Source organism: Zalophus californianus, chromosome 2, assembly GCF_009762305.2.
Source record: "Zalophus californianus isolate mZalCal1 chromosome 2, mZalCal1.pri.v2, whole genome shotgun sequence".
Taxonomy (NCBI): Eukaryota; Metazoa; Chordata; class Mammalia; order Carnivora; family Otariidae; genus Zalophus; species Zalophus californianus.
In genome coordinates, this window is record NC_045596.1 from 176,999,927 (window position 1) to 177,021,612 (window position 21,686).

The window sequence follows — 21,686 nt, forward strand, 5'->3', positions numbered from 1 at the left end:
CTGGGGAGTTTTGGGGGGTGTCCCAGCCGGCTTTCCCATGAATTCAGCGGCACCCACAGAGGGAGCTTTCCAAGGACTCCAGCCAGTGCCCCCCCCCCCCCCCGCCAGCCTCTGAGTGAGCTTGACAGCATGCTCCCCCCACCCCCACACAGCTTCCCAGGGAATTTTGTCAGCACCCAGAGGATAGGTGCCAGCCTGCCGGCTTCGTCTGGCCTATGGTTCCAGGGGCCGGCACCATACCCTGTCCTGAAGAAGAGGACTACGAGATAGACGACTGCCAGAGATGGGCACGGTTCTGGGCTCCGAAATGGAAGACCCGCATGTTTCTGCTCTTTACAAGGACTTGCTACGCTCCTTCCTGCACGTCACTTTCTCATGCCCCCTCCCCACCCCGCCAAAAGAATTCATAATCAAAGGGCTGAGACCAAAGCTGCTTAACAAAATGGAATTTCTTTTAAAGACTACCAAAACACACAACCTGGTGTATTTATTTTATTTCTTCTGAGCCACGGCCAATCAGGAGGCGCCCAGCCGTGGCCCTGAGGGAGGCACCGTGGTGGGAGGGGGTGCAGGCGTAGGGGGACCCTCCTCTGAAATGGCAGCCAAGTCTACAAATGGCTGGTTATGTGGAACCAGCAGGTATTGGGGGATCTCGTCTGCCTCTTCTCACACTCGTAAGTGTGCATGATGGCATGTTTTTAAATTGAACATTTTAATGTTGAATGTTTACTTCTCCTGTGTATATACTCTCTGGGCTTTATTTCGTCTTAAGACAAGGTGTCCTCTTACCTCCTTCTGGCTCTCCTCTTCCATATAAAGTGACCGTGGAGTTCTCTGGTCTTTGCTGTCTCTGATAACTTGGTGGGCTTGCCAAGTGGGGGACCTTCCTGCTCACTGGTTTCAGACGATGCTGCCTTTACCCTGAGGAGACGTGGGAACCATGCATTCGTGTATCTCATGGCTGCTACTCTGGTCGCACTTCATTAAAATACAGCAGTGGACTTGGAGGGGCGAGGGGTGTGAATTTTAGAATAGTAGAGCTGAAGGCACCCCGAAGACATCCGGATAATTTACTTAACAGAACCTATATCACTGTTTGTTTTAATACCTAAGACCACTCTGCTTGTTTTGAGGGATGTTCATAACTTAGGTCTTTATCCCGGATCAGGAAGTGGGTTTCATTTACACTGAAAAGAAGTGTTTGGGGCGTTTAATATTGTTGTTTGAGTCATTACTATGATCAGTTTGTAGTATTTTGAGTAATGTGCCCAATATTTGAGAATTTGATACTTAGTAGAAAAAGGTGAAAAAGAGTTCCTTCCACTTATCTTCTGTTGATTTTTTTTTTTTTAAATCATAATAAAACTTAGTGTTCTGTTCTTCCACAGAGGGGGGGAAAACAGTTGATGTGGTAGCTTTTTAATGCCAGAAATCTCGAGCCGGAGTAATTAAGAAAAGTTTTTCATAATTTTCAATAATTTTCATAATTTTCAATAATTTTTCATGATAAAGCCTAATACAACCTTAGTGATTGCAGTGTTCTGTGCATGAGGCTAAATTTCTGCTTCTTCAGGAAGACGGATGGCACTTATTGCACACGAATAGAAAATCTGAGAGAAGAGAAAGCATTAGCATTTACGGCTGGCCTTTCCCTTCAGTTGTGAAACATGCTTTCGTCTTGTTTTACTATTGACTCAAACATAATAATAAATAAATAACCTCAGGACCATTTCATCTTGAATGGCCCATTTCACTCTAAACTCATTTGTGTTCTTTGTCAGTTGCTCTTTCTAATTAGAATGTACTTTTAAGTTGACTCTGCCACCCAGAAATGTCAGTCTCATAATTTTTAATGACTGCAGAGGATCCCGCCTCCTTAGTGTGTCATAGTTTTTCATTGTCTCCCCATTGTCGGACATTTGAGAGGGTTACCAAAGTTTTCACTGTTTTGTAAATAGTGTGGCTATGAGCAATCATTGTATAATTTTTGTCAGAGAGAAAGGCCTTGAGGCAAGTTCCTGAAAATGGAAATATACCAGGTTACATGTATATCTGTCCTCACTTTACTGCTAACATATTTTCTGTAAATGTAGCTTTTTTTTTTTTTTTACAACTCCCACCAACTTTGGGATTTATTTCTTATTTGCTTTTGCTAGTGACAACGGATGTGTAATAAATCTAATTTTTTTTTCATTTGAAGTTTTCAAATCTCTGGTGACGTGGTGTTTTGCAGGCAGATACTGTATGGTCTAATCCTTGCGTATTGCTTTGCTATAGAAAATCTGGTTACTAATCATATATTTGTAAATGAATTTTTTATATAGTTGGAAAAGTAAGCTTTTCAAAAAAATTTCATCATTATAGTAATAGTGTCAGGAATTTACTAGATGCCAGATACAACGTTTAGTACTTCTTATGTTATCTCATTTAATCGTCATGATATCCCTGCCCAGGACAGTACAGTAGTGTGTCCTGTCAGTTAAGAGTGGAGTCAGATAAACAGACTATTATGCAGCCATCAAAAAGATGAAATCTTGCCATTTGCAAGACATGGATGGAACTAGAGGGTATTATGCTAAGTGAAATAAGTCAATCAGAGAAAGACAATTATCATATGATCTCACTGATGTGAGGAATTTGAGAAACAAGACAGAGGATCATATGGGAAGGGAGGGAAAAATGAAACAAGACGAAACCAGAGAGGGAGACAAACCATAAGAGACTCTTAATCTCAGGAAACAGAGTGTTGCTGGAGTGATGGGGGGTGGGAGGGATGGGGTGGCTGGGTGATGGACATTGGGGAGGGTATGTGCTATGGTGAGCGCTGCGTATTGTGTAAGACTGATGAATCACAGACCTCCACTCCTGAAACAAATAATACATTATATGTTAATTAAAAAAAAAGAGTGGAGTCACATAGTCCTGGGTCCAAATTTTGGCCCTGCCACTCCTTCCTTATGAATGTTGGTGAGTACTTAACCCTGAGCCTAACTCTCCTGAGGATAAAAGCTATACCTACTTCATAGGGTTGTCATGAGAACTAAGTGACATAATACATTTATAGCATAAGCACATAATAAATGCTCGATAAATGTTAGCTGCTACTGTGATCATCGTTTTCTCTTCTGGGGTTAATGTGTGTCCTTCACTTTGATGTATATAACAGGATGATGATGAGGTAGAGCGCATGGTAACGAATATTACTGTGTCTTCTGAGATCGTGTCCTCCACTCTTTGAGGTCTTTTCCAGTCCTGCAAATCAACAGTAGTCTGTCCTTCTCATTGCTCCTCTAACATTTTGTAACTTTGCTTGGGGGCCCCTATCACACAGGACTGTAGTTCTTTTTATGCACATTTGACTTTCTCTGATGTTGGGACCCTTCATATCAGAGGCCTTGCCTTAGACTCCTGTATCGCCTGCATCCCCTTATACATGCAGTAAGATCTCCCTATTTAGATACTCGGCGAATGGCTGTATTTTAGTTTAGCTTTTTTTTTTTTTTTTAAGATTTTGTTTATTCATCTGAGACAGAGAAAGCATGAGCAGGGAGGAGCAGCTGAGGGAGAGGGAGAAGCACACTCCCAGCTGAGCCAGCAGTCCGATGTGGGGCTCCATCCCAGCCCTGGAGATCATGACCTGAGCCGAAGGCATGGAGCCCTTTAGTTTGAAAATCAAGTTTGTGTTAAAGAAATTTGAGACTATGAGCTTCTATTTTAGTAGACAACACTAGTTACGAACCACTTTTTGTATTTGTGGTACCTTTTTTGAGAAGCAGCAGCTACTTTCCTTATTCTCTCAGAAACCTTAGCCAAATCTTCCATCCGAGGAATCCCGACAGCACGCGGTGGCCTGTGGGAGTGCATGGACATGCTGCAGATTGTGAACCGTGCAGCCCGGTGCTCCGTTTTCTGGAGCATCAAGTGAATTTTTCGGATGCGTGAGCCCTCTTGGTACCTCCAGCTTTCATGCTGCCTCTGCGGCTGGCCACGCTGCTGGGAGGAGGACCCAAACAAAGCCGGTTACCTGGTTCTGTAGGATACTAGGAATCGGGGGAGGGGGGCCGGTTGTACTACAGCTGTTGGTTTAATAAAAATTGATAACAGATGCTTACTAGTCTACTACAGATTATTTCAGCTCTGGCTGCTTCTGGAAACCTGCAGCAGAGCCAGCAAGAGAGCCCCTGTGCTGGGGGTGGGCGCCCGAGTCGGGGCTTGGCATCTGCAGCTGGATCCCCGGGCACTTGGGCAGCTGAGAGAGGCCCGTGTGAACTTCCAACCAGGAGAGCGTTCTCAAGGGAAACCGGAGAAGCTGAGTCTGTGTTCAGGCCTTGGGGGTAATCTTGGGACAGAAAGTGCAAATTGGAAAATATCCCGTAAGGAACCAGGGGAGAGCAGTCCAGGACCAGGGTGTTACCAGGCCTGCGGTGTTCAGAGCACCCTCTTGCAGTCCTAGTCACGTGGTGGCTGGGTTGGGTCAAAGATGCACAGCTCTGTGGGACTTGGAGCAAATCCGTTAAACTCAGAGAGTTTCTGACTTAGAACGTGGTGTTTGGGCCGGATGACTTCCAACTATTCATCCAGCTCTAACGTGCTATTATTACTTTGGTTCATTTTATTGCTTTGATAGCATTCAGTGTTTACATTTTTAACTTGCATTTTTATATTTTGGAATATTTTCCTAGCTGGTGTCACAGTGTAGCTCTGATACCCATGTATCTGTGGTATAAGCTAGTCATGCTAAATTAACTTTGCAGTAATTGGGTGTTGACAGCAATTTGGTTAAGGAACTTCAAATTATCTTCAGTTCATATTGTCCAAAGTCATATAAAAATGCTCAAAGCAGGAAATGCATGCCTATCATAAAAGTACAAATATGTCAATGCTTAGTTTATTATTTAAAAATAGTGTTTTAAAATTTCTCTTCTAAGGAGATGTGTTCTGGCATAAAGAAGCAGTTCCCACTCTGGGAGGTCTCGGAGGGTGGTGGCAAAGAGTAAGCTCCCCAGAGATGACTTCCCAAGGTCACATGCCGAGTCTGCCACTTGCTAGCCCTTGACTCAGGGTACGCCACATAACGTCCCTGACCGTTAGCCTCCTCATTTGTAAAATGAGGGTAACCCTCACAGAGACATCGCACAGATGAAATGAGATGTACATTTAAAGCTCTTGGTTCAAGGGCCGGCACGTGGCCATGCTTTATCACTGTGAGTTCTGCTGAAGATGAGGCCTTTAGAAATAGGGTATTTTGAGGCAAAGGATTTTTTTATTATCCTTTGTTGGCTTAACTTCAGGATCACTAGAATCTCAGATCCATTATACCAGTGATGGCTGCCAAAGAGTTGATGTTTTATTTTCAGTAGCAGCTCTTTCTAGTTGGTATCCATTTCGTGTCCTTGGTTTGGTCTATTTAACTTCTAGGTTTAAAGTAAGGGGATTTAGGCAATAACAGGTACCATCCTCAGCTAGCAGCTAGTTATTGCATTTTCTCTGAGCGAGAGCACCGTGCTAGCCATGAGAAGAGAGAGAGGGCAGGCCACTGCCCATAAGTAGACGAGGCGGAGGGGAGACGAAAGAATGGAAGTCATCACTGCTCTTAGGGATTTAATGATCTAGTTGGAGAGCGATTATATCCGGGCTGTGCAGAGCATGCAGATTTCCCTTGGGTATTGTGGTAATCCATTAAGTTAATTGTCTGTTTTTACTAGCCCCCATTACTCATAACATAGTATTATGCTGGTGCTTTCAAATCCTCACACATACCTACCTAGGACATCCTCTTGCCAGGGTGAAGCTGGTAACACCTTTAGTCGGCTGCATTTCGAGATCATTTCTGCAGGGCTTTGTTGAAAGGCTGCTACAGTCTGCCCGAATCCCATCTGCCCCCGAATGCTAATTACGGACACCTTGGCAGCCCTTGCTTCTCTGGGCTCTAGGGATCCTCGCTCAATTCGCTGCGACATCTAGATAAAGATCTCCAGAGTCAGTCTGTGAAAAGGAAGGTGAGGAAAATGCTAGTGGAGGCTGTCTTTGTCTGGAATGATGGCCTTTTTGCCATAACCACGAGAATGTTCTCCATGGTGACGCAGATGAGAATTTAGGCAGTGGAGTGGGAGCGGGGCCAGTCTTGTGATTCTGGGTGCGTATTTGTTCTCTGACTCCATTGCCTGGAGACCCTTTACTTCCTCACTACCTGCCCTCCCCCCTGCTTCCCCCACCCCCGAGCGCTGTATTACTCTGTGAAATGGTCCCATTCGTAAGGTACATCTCATGAATGCATTTTCTCTCTCTTCCTGCAGGGGAGTTGCTGAGTCAGCCCAGACCAGAAGGAGTGGCAGAAATCATTTGCCCTAAGAACGGCAGCGAGCGAGTGAATGTTGCCTTGGTTTACCCACCTACACCGACTGTGATCAGCCCCTGTTCTAAGTGAGTTCCAGACGTGGTACCACTGCCCCTCACTCCTCATCCTGCCTCAGTAGTTGTGACAACAAAAAGCCAGGTTAAAGTACCTTTTGGCAAACCTCGAAGACTCTCTCAGGGCAGACCTAGATACCTAGGTGACATAGACGCCCATGGCTTATGTAGCAAACTAGGAATTTTTTTTCTTGTTTGTGATTTTTTTTTTTTTTTTGCTTTGCTGATAAAGGAATGTTTAGCAGCTTTATTGAGCCATCTATCATTCACATACAATACAGTTCACTCATTTAAAGTATGTAATTAATTGACTTTTAGTATATTTGCAGGTATATGCATCCAAAAAGAGCATTTTTTTTTTTTTTGTGGATAGTGAGAACAGTGAGGGCCCATTAAATGAGAAAAGCCTACAGAAAATCTGTAGATTATTTTTCTTTGTAGGTCTCTGATTCTCAGTCCTTAGTAATCAGCGGCTGTGCGGAAGGAAACTCCCACCTTCCCCCAGAGAATGTACGTGCGTGAGCTAACTTAGCTACAGTAGTATTATACATCAGACTCATCCTGGGTTGGGTTTTTGTTTGTCTCTTTTTGTAGTATTAGGAACCAAACAGGCCACTCCTAAACTGAGATGAAATACCTTTTCACCTCAAATCTTGAAAAGTGGCAGCCGCAGTCTTCTGGGAGCCGATCTCGTTATCTGGGGGATGGTGACGTGATTTGTACAGCAGTGTTCAGACAGCAGACTTTCATTTTTCTTTCTAGTTGACCACATAGAATTTTTTTTCCATATATATAAGCTTTTTATAGGGCGCTTCTGAAGTTTGCATTTGAAAATGGTGACCCGTCCTCCTCATGTTGAGAAACTTGCCGTGAGGCTACGTTCCAGAGAGCCCTGTGCCGAATGGAGCTCGTGCCTCTGCCCTGAAGTGTCCGTTTTCCTGACTTTGGTGTGTTGTCTGCAGAGCGAGGGGTTCAGTGGGCGCTCATTCCTTAGCAGCTGCGGAAGAGGGCCGCCCCTTTGTCCAAAGCGGGTGACTCATTAGAACATCGTTAATTCGTCATCTTTGCTGGAAAATATCACTGAATGCCCAAGGGAAACTCTTAGCTCAGGCTATATAAGCAGAATGCTGTTTTAGCAAACCTGCTGCACATGGTCTAATTCATCACTAATGTGCCCCTAAGACATTGTGAAATCACGAAGCTCTTCTTAGGATTACATAGTAACCTATTAACCTGAGCATCCCCTGTCCCAAACATATCAAACGACAGCAATGTGATTGTCCTTTGGCATACATGGGTCCCTTTCTTTCAGACACACGTAGGAAGAGCCTGAGGGGATTTACAGAAGTCGCAGGCTTGTGACATGGAGGGCAACAGTTTGCAATACGCTTTGCACTGGTGTAGATTTTCCTGAGCCAGCAGAGACGTTAACCTCTTGTTTTGCCATAGCCACGTGGCATTTCAGAGGCGAGATAGAGGTAGAAGTTAACATATCCCTTTGTACGAGAAACGACCATGGCACTGAGCCAGCTTTATCCGTGTTTTCCCATGGGCTTCTCCCTGTACTGCCACAGAAGGACATTTACACCAGCCTGGAGAAAATGCTGTCAGCCCCTCTGTCTCTCACACTTTATTCTACCTACCTGAATAGGCAGCTTTAAGGTCTTGGGTAATCAGAGCCGTAAAACCTCCCAACGTCTAGATGCTGGAGAGAATACCTTTAGGGAACAAACTGTTTTTGACCTAGTTATGTGAGTAGTCTTATTTCAAAATGGATTTTTTTTTTTTTTTTTTTTTTTTAAGTCTCATACAATGGACAGCAGGTTTGGAGTGAAGTCTCAGTTCTAAATGAAGGAATATCCGTGAAAGCAAACATATACATGCAGGTCTGGCCCTGCCCAGCGGAGGGGTGATTGACACGCCAATGACAGGGTATTACAAGTAGGAAATTCCGGGGACTGAGGAGGAACACTGTCATGAGAAGTGGTTGTCATGGGGTCACAACTTGGGTCTGACCCTGACAATCAGACTTGGGGCTGCCAGCAGGCAGGAGAACTTGGGAGTCTTGGGCTATTACTGCACTGGCTTTGCAACTCCAGCCAAGTTAACTTCAGCAAGTCGTGGCCGAGTGATTTCTTATTTCTTGGTCATCCCATAAAATGCGGGTGGATGGTGGAGATCCGTCTTTCTGAATCAGGCATGTATATCAGAATTTCCAGGGGGAAGGGCCAGGTGCTAGTCTGCAAAACAGTCGTCCCCGTGCTGATTCTAATGTGTGCGTGCTGGCCTTTCTGATCACTGGGGTCCCCATCCCTGACTCGAAGGGTGGGCTCCCTCGCCAGTAGGCTTTATCCTTGGCTACAGAGCCTCTCTCGGGTCAGTAACCAGTCGTCAGCACCAAGGCAACGCTGATCCATGCTACGTGGATCAGGATTTTATTGCTCAAATCAGGAAAGGGTTGAGGGTGACAGGAGCACTCTTAATTATGCCAGGACAACAGGCCTCAGCCAGAAAACTCTTCCCAGACCTATCAGAATCATCACCCTCCACTCCTATGTCATTGATCTAGATCTCATAGTGGTTTTTGAAAAGACAATCCAAGCTCTTTAACCAGCTTACTCCTCTCCTTTACAGGTCAAATCAGAGACTTGTCATTTAACTTGAAGCCTGCCTCTGACCATGTATAAAATAATGATGCTGCCATGTGCTTTATAAAGAAAAACCATCAACGACTGTTATTTGATTGGATCTCCCATATCAATTCCAAGCTTCTCTATTTCTCATTTTAAAAATTTTCTATGTTTTATTTCCCTATGGGGAGAGACAGAGAATAAAGAGTAGGTAGTGATTTTTTAAAAAAAGACGACTTCCTTTCATCATTTGTTTTGGCGATTGGCGATTCGGGTCGCCACCAACTTTCCATTGGGAAGCGGTCATATGAATGAGATGCCTCCCCTCTGCCTCACCCTCCAAGGGGATAACTGAGGAGCTGAGTGGCTTCTTGTCCTCTTTGCTGACTACCAGATAGAAATATGAGTCATCTTCAGACTTTGGCTCTCCTGGGCTGATTTTCAAGGATATTTGCTTTTGAGATGAGGTGAAACTTCACCTCGTAGCACATTTGCTAGGTTGCTCTGAAAAATTCTGACCTCCTTAAGGGTATGTGGGTTCTGTCTGGTACGTTTTTTAAATAATGCGGTGATTATTGACATATTACTGTGTGGTACACAGCCATCACCACGGTCTAATTGTAGAACGTTTTCATCACTCCTAAAGGAAATGTGTGCCCATTTGCAGCGGCTTCTGTCTAACGCAACACCTCATTCCGTGCAGTCAAGAAATTTTTTCGTGTCACTTTCAGGAATGGCTTTGCAACCTGGTGTGTTGGTATTAAGCAGATTTGTGAGTTTCAAAGCAATTCTTATAAAGTGTTCTTGTTGGCCTGAATCAGTCCAAAGGCAGTGAATCACGTGCCCCCACCCTGCTGCCAGCCCACCGTTGGACAGCAGGGGTGAAGTAGAGCTGCTTGCAGGGAGAGTAGCCTCCTTCAGACCATTTCCCTTTTTTAGTATAGGTAGCATTTTTTAAAAACATAAACTTTATTTTGTAGAGCAGTTTGAGGTTCACAAGAGAACTGAGCAGAAGGTACAGGGAGATCCCGTGTCCCCTGCACCCCCACACACCACGGCTTCCCCCACATCGACGTCCCCCCCAGCAGAGCGGCACATTTGTCACAGTGGATGAGCCCACACTGACACGTCTTTGTCATCCAAAGTCCACGGTTTACATCGGGGTCCATGCTTGGTGCTGTCCGTTCCATGGGTTTGTGTATCCACCATTATCGTATCAAAACCGATATTTCCAATGCCCTAAAAGTCCTCTGCGCTCCATCTGTATCATTCTTCCCTCCCTCCTCAACCCCTGGCAACCAGTGATCTTTTTTTTTTCTCAGCTTTAGTGAAGTTTAATTGACAAATAAAATTGTAAGATATTTGAAACGTTCATCGTGGTGATTTGATATATGGTACATTGTGAACGGGTTCTCGCCATCTAGTGAGTCACCCCATCCAACACCTCACATACTCATCCTTCAGAAATTCTGAATGGTCTGCCTACCTGATGCCTAGACATGAAAGGGATACTGAGTCTTGGACGTTACAAGTCACAAGAGGCAAAAATATCCTTTCAGTGGGGAAAGGAAGGAGAAAGTAGATTCCTTTTAAGTTTATTTTTAAAAATTTTGTTTGTGAATTCCTGCCTCTATCCAGCCTGCCCCGCACATCGAGACACTTAAAATTCCAGTTCAGAAGGGAAGTGTGAACTTCTTTAGGCAAGGGGCAGCTCACTGTTTGCTTTTTATTTTTAGGTACCTGTAGAACATTCCTCTCTCTCGTTTCCAGAGAGGTTTAGAACAACCCTGCCTATACCAAGTAATGTATAGGCTCTGCCAGATGACCCAGGTTATCTCCTGATTTTCATCTAGGAGACAGAATCTAATAGGTTAGCATCTAAAAATGTTTTACCTTAAGGCATACTGAAATGCAATCCACATTCTTCCGTGCAGTTTCTTAATGGACTTACCCTTGGACGTACAGGAAATGGGACTGTAGCATTTTTATCTCTTACCAGCTGCCCATTTTTCCGGCGGTGACCCCACGCCTGTGTGCACTGCACGTGGAGTGGTGGACACGACCATAGAAGTCAGTCTGGATCGGGGCAATTCGTGTGTCACCGAATTGGAAAACACGGGCTGGTTTGAAAATTGTTGAGCTAATAAGCTTTCTCCTTTTCCAGAAAGTACAACTAAGGATGAAAGGCCGGGCCGAGACACTGCGTTTCAGAACTACCTTTTAAAGTGGGGTCATTGTGTACATACTGTAGCATTCCCATTCAAGCAAGACCCTGGTAAATTCCAGCTTCTTACTGTTTATAAGTAGTCCCAAAGATCTAGTGAAGACCTCGCATAGGAATTTTGGCAGTTCCATTGTTATGACATAAGGATATTTAAGACCCATGGAAACAGCCCTTTTATAAAAAGTAGGATGGAGACTCTATGCCCTTTATCTCATCAGATAAACAAGCAAAATACATTAGACTGCACTCAGATTAGTTAGTATGGACTTGATCATTTTCTTTCTTTCTTTTTTTTTTTTTTTTTTTATGAAATCAATGGAGCAACATGAATTTGGCTTTATAACGATGGGAGAATCTTCTACTGACCGCAGAGTTGTAAAGCACGATGAGTGGGGATGGTATTTCGGAAGAAAGGGAGCTCAATGTGGAGGTGGCCTAGGGAGTGTATCACGTTGATTTGCTGTGTTTTTTGTAAGGAGTGAGACAGCTCATTGCCTTGCTGCTTTCAAGGGCCAGGAGAAATAGTGTCTGTTGGATTATTTAGTGCCCCGTCAGCCACACTGATATTAGAATTTGTTCCTCTCTGCTTAGGTATCTCCATACTTTCTTGGAAAATTAAGTGGAAAAGATAGTGCTTCTTTCCCCTATGTCATCATTTTTCTGTACCCAATCTGTGACTTTAGGAGCACCAATTTTTAAGGGTAAGTCTCTGGGAAGCAGAGAGGGTTTCTTAAATAGATAAGGGCTTCCTAAGGCCTCAAGAGTTTAGAGGGAAAACGGGTTGGGGTGGGGTTTGGGATGAAGAGATCCTATACAGCAGTGCATTTCAAAATTACAAATCCTTTGCTTATCCCCAATCAAGAAGCCTTTGGGGATTAAGAATAAGGAAACTGCCTGATTCTTTTGCCTAAAACTATGATATTGCATGCATTAGTCATCTTAGTTCCTTGCTGGGAAAAAAGAAGTCATTTAAAAAAATGTATTATGCACGGCTGTCATAATCGGGGGAAAATCTCAAGTGGATCCACACAGCAAATAGCTTTTTAAAAGTAGTGTTTGCATTTATTTTCTCAAGGCAGTTTGGGCTCCAGAGTTAAACTGCCTGAGTTCGAATCTTTGCAACTTGTTGGTGCTGTGACTATAGACCTCTGGCAGATGCAGGTTCCAGAAGCGGTTGTCTTGTGGGGTTGTTGTGAGCATTTAGAGAGACCGTTGTGAGGGGAATGGTTGGCACGATGCCTTACAGAGTGCACAGCGCTCAACAAACTCAGTTGCTGCTTTTTCTACCAGGAATGGTAGTGGTGTGCACTGTGGGTGGCCTATCAAGGTAATCCTAAAAGACAAAATTTCAAAATGCAAATCTAGATAATCTAGATCCTAGAATGAAATGTGCTCACTGACTTGCCTAGCAACGTTTAGTTTCTTAACTGAGGTGCCTGCCCAAGGAAGGTAAACGTGTGTGCCGGGTAGGTAGGGAAGAATGTTGGCTTACCTTCCCCTTCACCCCGGAGGATCTGTGTCTAAGGCCCCCTGCAGTGTCCTAACCCCATCTTCATGGGAGAAAGAGGAGATGAGTGGTATCATTTCTTTCATATCATGATCACAAATGCCTTTGGTGCTTGCTGAACCCGTCAGAGCAAAGCCCCCTAACTCATATGCTCCACCAACCCCGTAGGTCACACAGGGCAGGGAGCTCTGGGCTCCAGACCAAGCCACGTTCTGACAGCCGCAGGTACCAAGCGGCGCAGCTGGGCCTCAAACCTACGTCATAGCTCCCAGGTTCAGCGCCGTTTTCGCACCAAGTTCTTACTTACACGTTTGTTTTAGAATGTAGTGTAATAACAGAACGTTGGAGGTATAGTAAGGCCAGCAGGTCAGGGCTCGGGCATGAGGCAGAGAGGGAGGAACCGGGCAGGAACCTGTACTGTGCTTTCCGGGGGAAGGTGCTGGCCGGGCATGGCCAGTCTGAGTAGTTTCAGCGGGCTGTGGGGCGTGGGGGCAGTCGGTGGCTGTCGGGTACATGGCCCTGGAGTGAGGAGAGCAGATAGAGAGCGGCCTGAGCTGTTGGAGCCTGATAAAGAAGGTGGCCCGCAGGGTGTGCGCTCTGCAGAGTTGGTCTGTATTGAGAGGCACACTCATACTGGAGTTGTGTGCTATCTCTGGGAACTGCCTAACGCTGGGAGGGCAGTCCCGCCAGGGGCAGCCAGGGCCCAGATATCAAAGCATCAGAAAACAGAGAATAAAAGACCTGGTTAGTACAACATGGGATAGCTTCAGTTTCAGCCTAAGCTGCTAACTGCCTTGAAGAACTGTGCTGTGTTCCAGGAAGAGCAGGTTCAATAACCCGAGAGGACTGTGGGTCTGAGCCTCCGTGCTGACCTCTCTTGCCAGCGTCCCACTGCATCTCCCTGGGAGATCCCGTAGGCTTTGTAGGTGTGAATTAGGGTCTTCCCCCTCCATGTTCTCCATCAGTCTGTGCCTGCCGCCACTGGTTTGCACCCACTGCCAAACTAGGAGTCTGTCAGCTGCAAGGCCGCCCTCTCCGGCATCCCCCCACGCAGCCTTCCGCTGAGGCCTCCCCCCCGCCCCAGCCTTCTGCTGAGGCCTCTTCTCCCGTCTTTTCAGGGTGCCTCGACATGAGTACCTTGGGCCAGACAACTTTCTCTTTGGCCCGCCGTGCTTTCCCCTAGATGCCCCCGTCCCTACCAAGCTACCTGTGTTTGAGTCTCAACTGGCCTCCGTCTCTCTAATCTTTTTTTCCTTCAAACCAATGTTATCTTTCAACGTTGGACCCTGCCACTGCTCTATTTAAAAGCCTTAAATGGCTTCCTGATGATTATAGACTCGAGTTTAAACCCCTGGGCATGACTCACAGCCCCCAGCCACCCTGCTGACATGTGCGACACTCCCTTACTGTGGGAGGGAGGGCACGCCTGGCTGGCTCTCAGCCCATGGCGAGCTGCCACCCCTCCTCTCCTACTCGGTGAAGGCCCGTTGTCCCTAAGGCCAAGGTCACGTGTCAGCTCCCCTGAGACGCCATCTTCAACCCTTCTACCTGTAATCACCCTTTGCCTCGCTTCTTACACACCTCCATGACAGTAATGGTCTCGTAGTATCTTGGCTGTTTTTCACCTGTGACTTTCTCATCGCATCTTATTCATTATTCATTAAGCAGGGCTTTGTTGAGGTTTTACCCTCCAGGCATCGTGCCAGGTGCTGAGGCTGCAGAAATTGGCGGATAGACCCTGCCCTCATGAATCTTAAGAGTCTCTTTGGGGAGAATGGGAATCAGAGACTCAACCAAACAAACTTGTGAGAGTCTAATTACAATTAAAATGTGATCCCTGCTGCAGTGGGTATATCAACAAAGCCCTGGAGGCACCGAGAGGAAAGAACTCTACCAGGAAGGATCAAGAAAAGTTCTAGGAAGTGGCATTTGAGGTGGATCTCTTGGGATGGAGAAGCAGTGTGGGGTGGGGAAGGCTGGTGATGTGATGGCTCTTCCCTTTCCTGAAGAGCCTAAACACGAAAAGTGGTATCAATGTGGAAATATACTCAAACTGGTTTTCCTTTTTTCTCTCTTAAACAGTGGACGATTCCCTCTGGGTGCCCTTGCGTAGACATTCTTGTGTTTCTGTCCTACGTGTGGCTCAGGGGAACAGACAGCCAGACACAACTGTCTGTGTTTCCAAAGGCTCGTTGGAGTCGGTGAGAAAGACATTTGCCCAGCACACCCCCCCTCCCAGACCCAGAGCTCAAACCGCCAAAGGTAACTGCTTGGTGGAGGCGTGAGCTGTCACACTGCCATCCTCTTCACTGTTAGATTTATTATATTATTACTTGAATTTGAGGCAGTTTTCAAAACTTTCTCTACTGGGAAGTTTACTATAATAATAGGCCTTCAAAAAGTCCTCAGGGCTGAGTGCCAGAGAAACACGAAACCATCCCTAGGGCCCTGAACGTCCCAACCTTGCTTTTAGCTGTCCAGCGTGCTTGGGAGTCAAATAACCCTCATTAAAGGCTGGCCCTTCTGCGCACTGGTGTGTCCCCCCACAGGCAAGTTCTTTACCCTCTTGGAACCTTAATTTCCTTCTTGGTGAATGCAGAGTAGGATGGGCTTACTTCATGGGCACGTGACGAATTGAGGCTTAAATAATGCACTGCAGTGAGTGGTGTGATTCCTGGCGCGTAGTGAGTAGCTAGTAAATGGAAGGTGCAGTTTTTTGGTAAAGTAGCTAATATTATGCTCAGTCTCCTTAAAATCAAGCAGCACTGATAGAGATGGAGGGTGGAGGGTCTGCGTGTCATTATAGGAAAGCCGATATAAGGGATGGGGACCTCTGACATTTTTTTCTTCTAACCACTTTGTCTGAATTGAATGCCACTCTGCTTAATTAGGTGGCGATGCAGGAGTTTCTTCATTTTCTATTCATCTGACTCTGGCTTTTAGTTTGACAGTCTTGCCTTTAATGCTTTAGGCCAGGTAGACATCCTAAACTGAGAGTTCTCACTTTTCAGTATGGATTCCTACCTGTAGAGGGTTATTTAGCTTGCTTGTGTGTGTGTGTGTGTGTGTGTGTGTGTGTGTGTGTGTGTGTGTGTGTCCCCGTCCGTGGATATTTCTTGAGAGGACCCAGGGCTATGGTTAGAGTTTGGGGTTCTTGATTAGAAATCTAGTTCAGCTGTGAAATTACAATGGATTAGGTGGTTATTGCTAATTAGTATAGTTCCTCTTTATGTCTGAGCTTCGTGTCATGAACAGAAGCATTTGCCCAGCTTTCTAGTGAAAAGACACTTTCCTTTGAAGGATCATGAGTTGCCTGACATTTACATTTTTATAAGGAATTCCAGAAGTAGAAATTAAAATCTACAAAGAAACACCGATTCCTAAGATCGCTCCTGGTTCTTATCATTGAGAATCTCATCCCTGTCACCTTTTGTCATTGCTTTCTTCTCATCTACCCATATAGGAAGAACGTTGGTGAAAAGCACAGAAACCAATGACTTCTATGGCTATGGAATTTCCGTGGAGAAAAGAGAGCATCCGAACTCACCTGGACCATCTTTCATACCTGGCAAACCCTCTCCATGCTCCCGCGCGTGTTCCGTGAACTTGAGCGAATAGACGTTCGGGGTGCTTACAGAGCAGGGCGTACACCTGGCCTGTAGAGGAAGTGGGGAGGGGCAGGGGGAGGCTGGGGGAGAACATGGAGCAAATGTTTTACAACCCGAACCTCAGAACTGTGATCCTCCGAGGAGAGCGCTACTTGAAGAAAAGAAAAAAAAAAAAAAAAAGTCGAATGGCTTCTCAGGGATTTTGTTTTCTGTGCACATTAAAGCCATAGTTCCAGTATAGGTGGCCGTGTTTTGAGCACTCAGATTTCAGTTCTGTTAAATGTGAAAGAGGGATCGACTGTTCATTGCTGTTCCGTAACTAGTGTAAAATATGTATATGTTTATCTTTATTTTTATAATATGCAAATACATTTAAATTTATACAGTTTAATGCTTCTAGCGTTAGTTCACACTGGGTGCAATATTCTGCATGAGAACTGTGCCGAGATGGGGCTAATTTCTTATTTTAGCGTAAGACCTTTTTGTTCATTCTTTATTCTTTAATCCGTCTGAGATTTAAAAAAAAAAATCTCTCTGCCCACGGATTAAGTGCTGGGGTCATAGAGGCTGCCGATAATCAACAAGAACCTTAAACGTGTACGGCAGGCAGTCTCCTGCCCTTCTTTTAAATAAAGATCCCCCGCCTGTAAGCCTGTCTGTTGGGCGGGCTGGTGGGATTCCTGTGTCGCTCTGCCCGCCTGTCCGCTGGCACCGAGCCAAGTGGTCCTTGCTCCAGGATGGGTTTTGTGTCGACAGTGAGTTGTCACTGGCTGATGTACTGATGGAGGCCTGGTGTTGGGATTCTTCAGGGGACAGGGACAGAGAGGGGTCATTGAGTCCATGGAAAACCTGAGTCTTTCAATAGCTCAAGATAATCAGGAGTCAGTTGTGAATGGTGCAAAGAGCTTTGCTAACGAGTCCTTTTTTTCTCTCTCTCTACAACAGAGTCTGTGAAATTTAGCAGAGCACTCTGACAGCCCTCCACATCTGGCTGTCAGACCTTAAGATAGTGAGTTGCCTCACTGGAGAGCATAATCCCACATTGGTTATTTACAAATGCAGAGCCTTGATAGGATGGTCACCTGCCAAGAACTAGTAAAACCATTGTTGTTCAGTCTCCACAGAGTGGAACATGAAAAGCAAAGCAGATTGCTCTCTCATCCACTCCGAATCGGGGCCAAACGTATCTGCTGCAATAGTAACACATTCTTTGAAGAATGGAAAGGACTCTGTTTACGGCTGCCTCCTCTGCGTGTTGATGGAAAAATGTGTAAAACAAACTGTTTCTCACCAGTGTAAGGCATGAAAAGTGAGTCAGCTGGTATTATTCTTTTCCTTCTTTTATAAAGTATTGACTCTCGCAATGCCAGTATACAAAGTCTTGACGTATTTTTAAAAGGAATAACAAACTAGCAAGCGGTTGCATTGTGAACAATCCCAAGTTGATTTTCGTAGATTTTGTGCCCCAGGAGTTGAGACTCCAGAACCTCAGTTAAACGAATATGATTTCTCACGGCCATAAAATCAAATGGGATCAGACTATTTCTGCATTTTTGGATATTTGAATATGACACCTCAATTTTGAAATTTCATTTCCTTTTAGAACACAGTCACAAGATCACCTGCTTAATCCTTTGGTCACAGTTCTTGTGCGAGCATGTGCGTGCGTGCATCTGTGTGCGTGTGAGCCAAATGGTAACATTTAATTGCTTTATGGACCATTGAATTGTTGGGCATAGGACTTTTGTAATTGGCACGAGACGGTTCCTAAACTGTCAGATTAACTGACTTGACCAGTCTTTTGCAAGGACACTGAAGGATGCGACTTCAGGCTAACTCCCCAGGGGACCATATTAAATGAAAAAAAAAAAAAAGGCTCCTTTGGGTGACATACCCTGCAAAATGTTTGTTATTCTTATGAACATAAATGCCCACATTCTTAATATCTGCTATTATTTGACAAGTGATGTTTTGTGCTGTCATCTGAACCCTAGAGAAGCAGTGTAAGAAGAAATCTTGGTGTCACGTGTGTTTTAGCAAAATGGTCATTGTGACCAAGGGTCACGTGACCAGCAGAAGCTCCAGAAAAGCTCGAGACCTTGCTTCAGGGTTGGGGGAGGGTTGGAGATACAGAAAACACTCTGCTCTACTGGAATGTTCAGTGTCAATGCAGGCGGTTGCATACGTGGGAAGACTCAGCCTGCCGAGGCTGACGGGCAGGTCACTAAAGCACAAGGGGAGTCTTTTGAGACGCAGTGGTCCCTTGCCTCGCAAACAAACGCCCTTCAAGTTTGTTATGGTTTCTATTCCTGCAACCTGTGGTATCAAAACCACTTCCTGGAATTTAACAGTGCTGCCAGGATAAAATGTTTTTCCCCCTTCTGAGAAAAAAAAAAAAATGACAGTGCTCATATTTGACATTTGTGCATCGGACTCTTTTGAATGAATAAAAAGGAAAGGGTTTGGTATAATTCCTGATGGGGTGTGTGTGTGTTCTTTTTCATGCCACAGTTTGTAAATTGTAATTGTGGTTTCCCCTTGAATTGTCTTGACTGAGCAGAAATTTAAAAAAGTCAAAAAAGTTCAATAAAAATACAAAGAAATGATGAAGCAATTATATTTGCAGAGTTTAGTTATTTTTGTTTTTTGGTTTCTTTCATTTCAGTTCTAGGAATAACTTTATGTATTTGAGTCGCTTTTGAGCTAATGGGAGATGGATGGTGGCCGCGCTATTGGGGGGTTGAGTCCCCAGAAGGAAAACTGAAGGGCCCCTGTTTAAAACCATGCCTCTTTTCAGACGCAGATTCAGCGCTTGAATATGGGCTCTCTCTTCAATCAGACCCTTTATCGGTGCTGCTCCACTACACTCTTCTGTCAAACTTAGGCATAGACTACACGTTTGCAAGTTCCCTTTTTTTTTTATGTTACGTTTGTCACCATACAGTACATCATTAGTTTTTGATGTAGTGTTCCATGATTCATTGTTTGCGTTTAACACCCAGTGCTCCATGCAGTACGTGCCCTCCTTAATACCCATCACCAGGCTAACCCATCCCCCCACCTCCTCCCTTCTAGAACCCTCAGTTTGTTTCTCAGATTCCATAGTCTCTCATGGTTCATCTCCTCCTCCGATGTACCCCCCTTCATTTTTCCCTTCCTACTCCTAATGTCCTTTCTTAGCAGAAGGCTGGGCCACCGCCCTGTGCATATTGCCCCGGGCGTGGGGAGGGGTCTGTATTCACCGGACCTGCAGGTACTGGGTCAGAGACAAGGGAAAGAAAATGTCAGCTTCTGCAGGAGCTGCGGCCTCCAGGGAGGGACTGAGGGCAGAAAAGCCCACCCTTGGCCCCTCAACCTGACCCCTTCAGCGTGGGCCTGCCGAGAAGGTAGGTGAAGCCTCTGGGGGCCTCTGATCCAGATGCACCTCTACCACCTCTACCAGCCTGAAAGCTGACACCTGGGTGTGGCCATCAGAATTTTCAAAGGCGGGGCGCCTGGGTGGCTCCGGAGGCTGGGCGTCTGCCTTCTGCTCAGGTCTTGGTCCCAGGGTCCTGCGATCCAGTCCGATCGGGCTCTCTGCTGAGCAGGGGGCCTGCTTCTCCCTCTCCCTCTGCCTGCCTTTCTGCCTGCTTGTGATCTCTCTCTCTCTCTCTCTCTGTCAAATAAATAAATAAAAAATCTTGGCGAGGGGGCCCCTGCAGCCTTTTCTGGGGGGCAGGAGAGTCCTCCACCCTGCTGCTGCCCTTCCCGCTGAAGAGAGTAGTACAGGGAACATGACTCATCATTTGAGGCCTCGTTGTTTTGGTTTCGTTGTTTTTAAACCAAGAAACTCGGAGTTCTTCGAACTTGCTGAGCATGCCCTGGATACGCAGGTACTGGTGGCGACAGCTACGCTGAATGATTTAGCACCCGTCGTTCCCTCTCCAGTCTGATTCTCCTACCTCACTGTGAACTTTTTGAAGTTGATTCTGGGTTTGCTTTGAATATACAGTGCTCCAGAAGTGGGGGCCGCTCAGGCGTTGAGTTCAAAAGCCCAGGGGTTCCCTCCTCCGGGCGCCCGGCACCCAGTGGTGGTGGGAATGAGGAAGGCCCTCGCCCGCTAGAACTAGGTGCTCTTGCACTGACTCCTAGAGCCGGGACGCAGAGTTACTGGGAGAGGTTTTATTAAGCAGCTGATCCTTGGACATTGCCTGGGTTTGAAGGTGTGAGAAAATCCACCTGGCAGCAGAAACCCCATGTGAAGACTTAAGCTCAAGTAAGAAGCGTCTTTTTCATCTTTACATGCAAGAAATGTCTTTGGATGAAATGATTTCGTTCTAAACACTGAGACTAATTGAGGTTTCTCAACCTGCTCCATGAGACATTCGTTGTCTCCTGAGATACTAATGCATATTCCTCTGCAGAGGAGTGCCAAGATCAAATAGGTTTGGGAAATGCTGCATTAAAGAACCAGTTGTTGCCGCAGGCCTCTGAGAAGCGCGGATATAGATTGCGAGCGGGGAGAGGGCAGAGGGGAAGGGCCCTCCGTGCAGCATTTCTCCATGTATGAGTGTGGAAGGAAGCCTTTCCCTGGTCAGCTGTGGATCCCCTCCGAGAGCAGGTTTTCCAGGGTCTGGGGCTGCCCCTTGTGGGCCAGGTGGACATAGCATCAGGCGATGATCACTTCTCTGGGGGCCTTTTATATCAGCAGGAGTGATGAAGAGCGCTCACTCCAGACCGCCTCCGCTTGAATCCTGGCCCTGCTCTCTATGCTCCTCATGTGCAGAGTGGGGGGACCAGCCTACCTCATACAGTTGTTAATAAATGTCAAATGAAGTTCTGCGCATAAAGGGCTTATGACAGTGCCCAGCCCTGGTGAGCACTGATCAAACGCAGCTAAGCTCATTCTCTTTGTTTGCATGGTGCCCCTTTTTAACAAGAAAGCAGGCGTCAAGCCTGAGTCTGGTTGGATGGAAGGAAGGAAGGAAGGAAGGAAAGAAGGAAGGAAGGAAGGAAGGAAGAAAAGGAAAGGAAGAAGGGAAGGAGGAAGGAAGGGAGAGAAGGAGGGAGGGTGGGAGAGAGAGAAGGAAGGAAGAGTACCTACCTAGAATTTTTAATAATTTTTGGTTTTATCATATTTACTAATTGGTTATTTGCCCTAGTGATAAAATGTTTGCTTTAAAAATGAATGCATTTTGGGGCACCTGGGTGGCTCATTTGTTAAGCGTCTGCCTTCGGCTCAGGTCATGGTCCCTGGGTCCTGGGATCGAGCCCCACATCGGGATCCCTGCTCGGCGGGAAGCCTGCTTCTCCCTCTCCCACTCCCC

At 45.8% G+C, this 21,686-nt stretch overlaps 1 protein-coding gene across 3 annotated transcripts in view; it reads left to right on the forward strand.

Annotated features, from left to right (window-relative positions):
- The window catches only part of MFHAS1 (malignant fibrous histiocytoma amplified sequence 1), a 99,872-nt gene extending 80,878 nt beyond the window's left edge, over positions 1–18,994 (forward strand). The window contains exons 2-4 of one of the 3 annotated variants that reach the window (XR_003520771.2): positions 6,297–6,423; positions 11,857–11,966; positions 16,236–18,994. Coding sequence is in view for 2 of the 3 variants with exons in the window: in XM_027598828.2 (XP_027454629.2) it covers positions 6,297–6,423; positions 16,236–16,269 (161 nt within the window). In the remaining variant the exon portion in view is untranslated. Of the gene's footprint in view, positions 1–6,296; positions 6,424–9,045; positions 9,202–11,856; positions 11,967–16,235 lie in introns of those variants that run through there. The other 2 variants (XM_027598829.2, XM_027598828.2) reach the window with 2 other exon arrangements.
- The last annotated feature ends 2,692 nt before the right edge of the window (positions 18,995–21,686 follow it).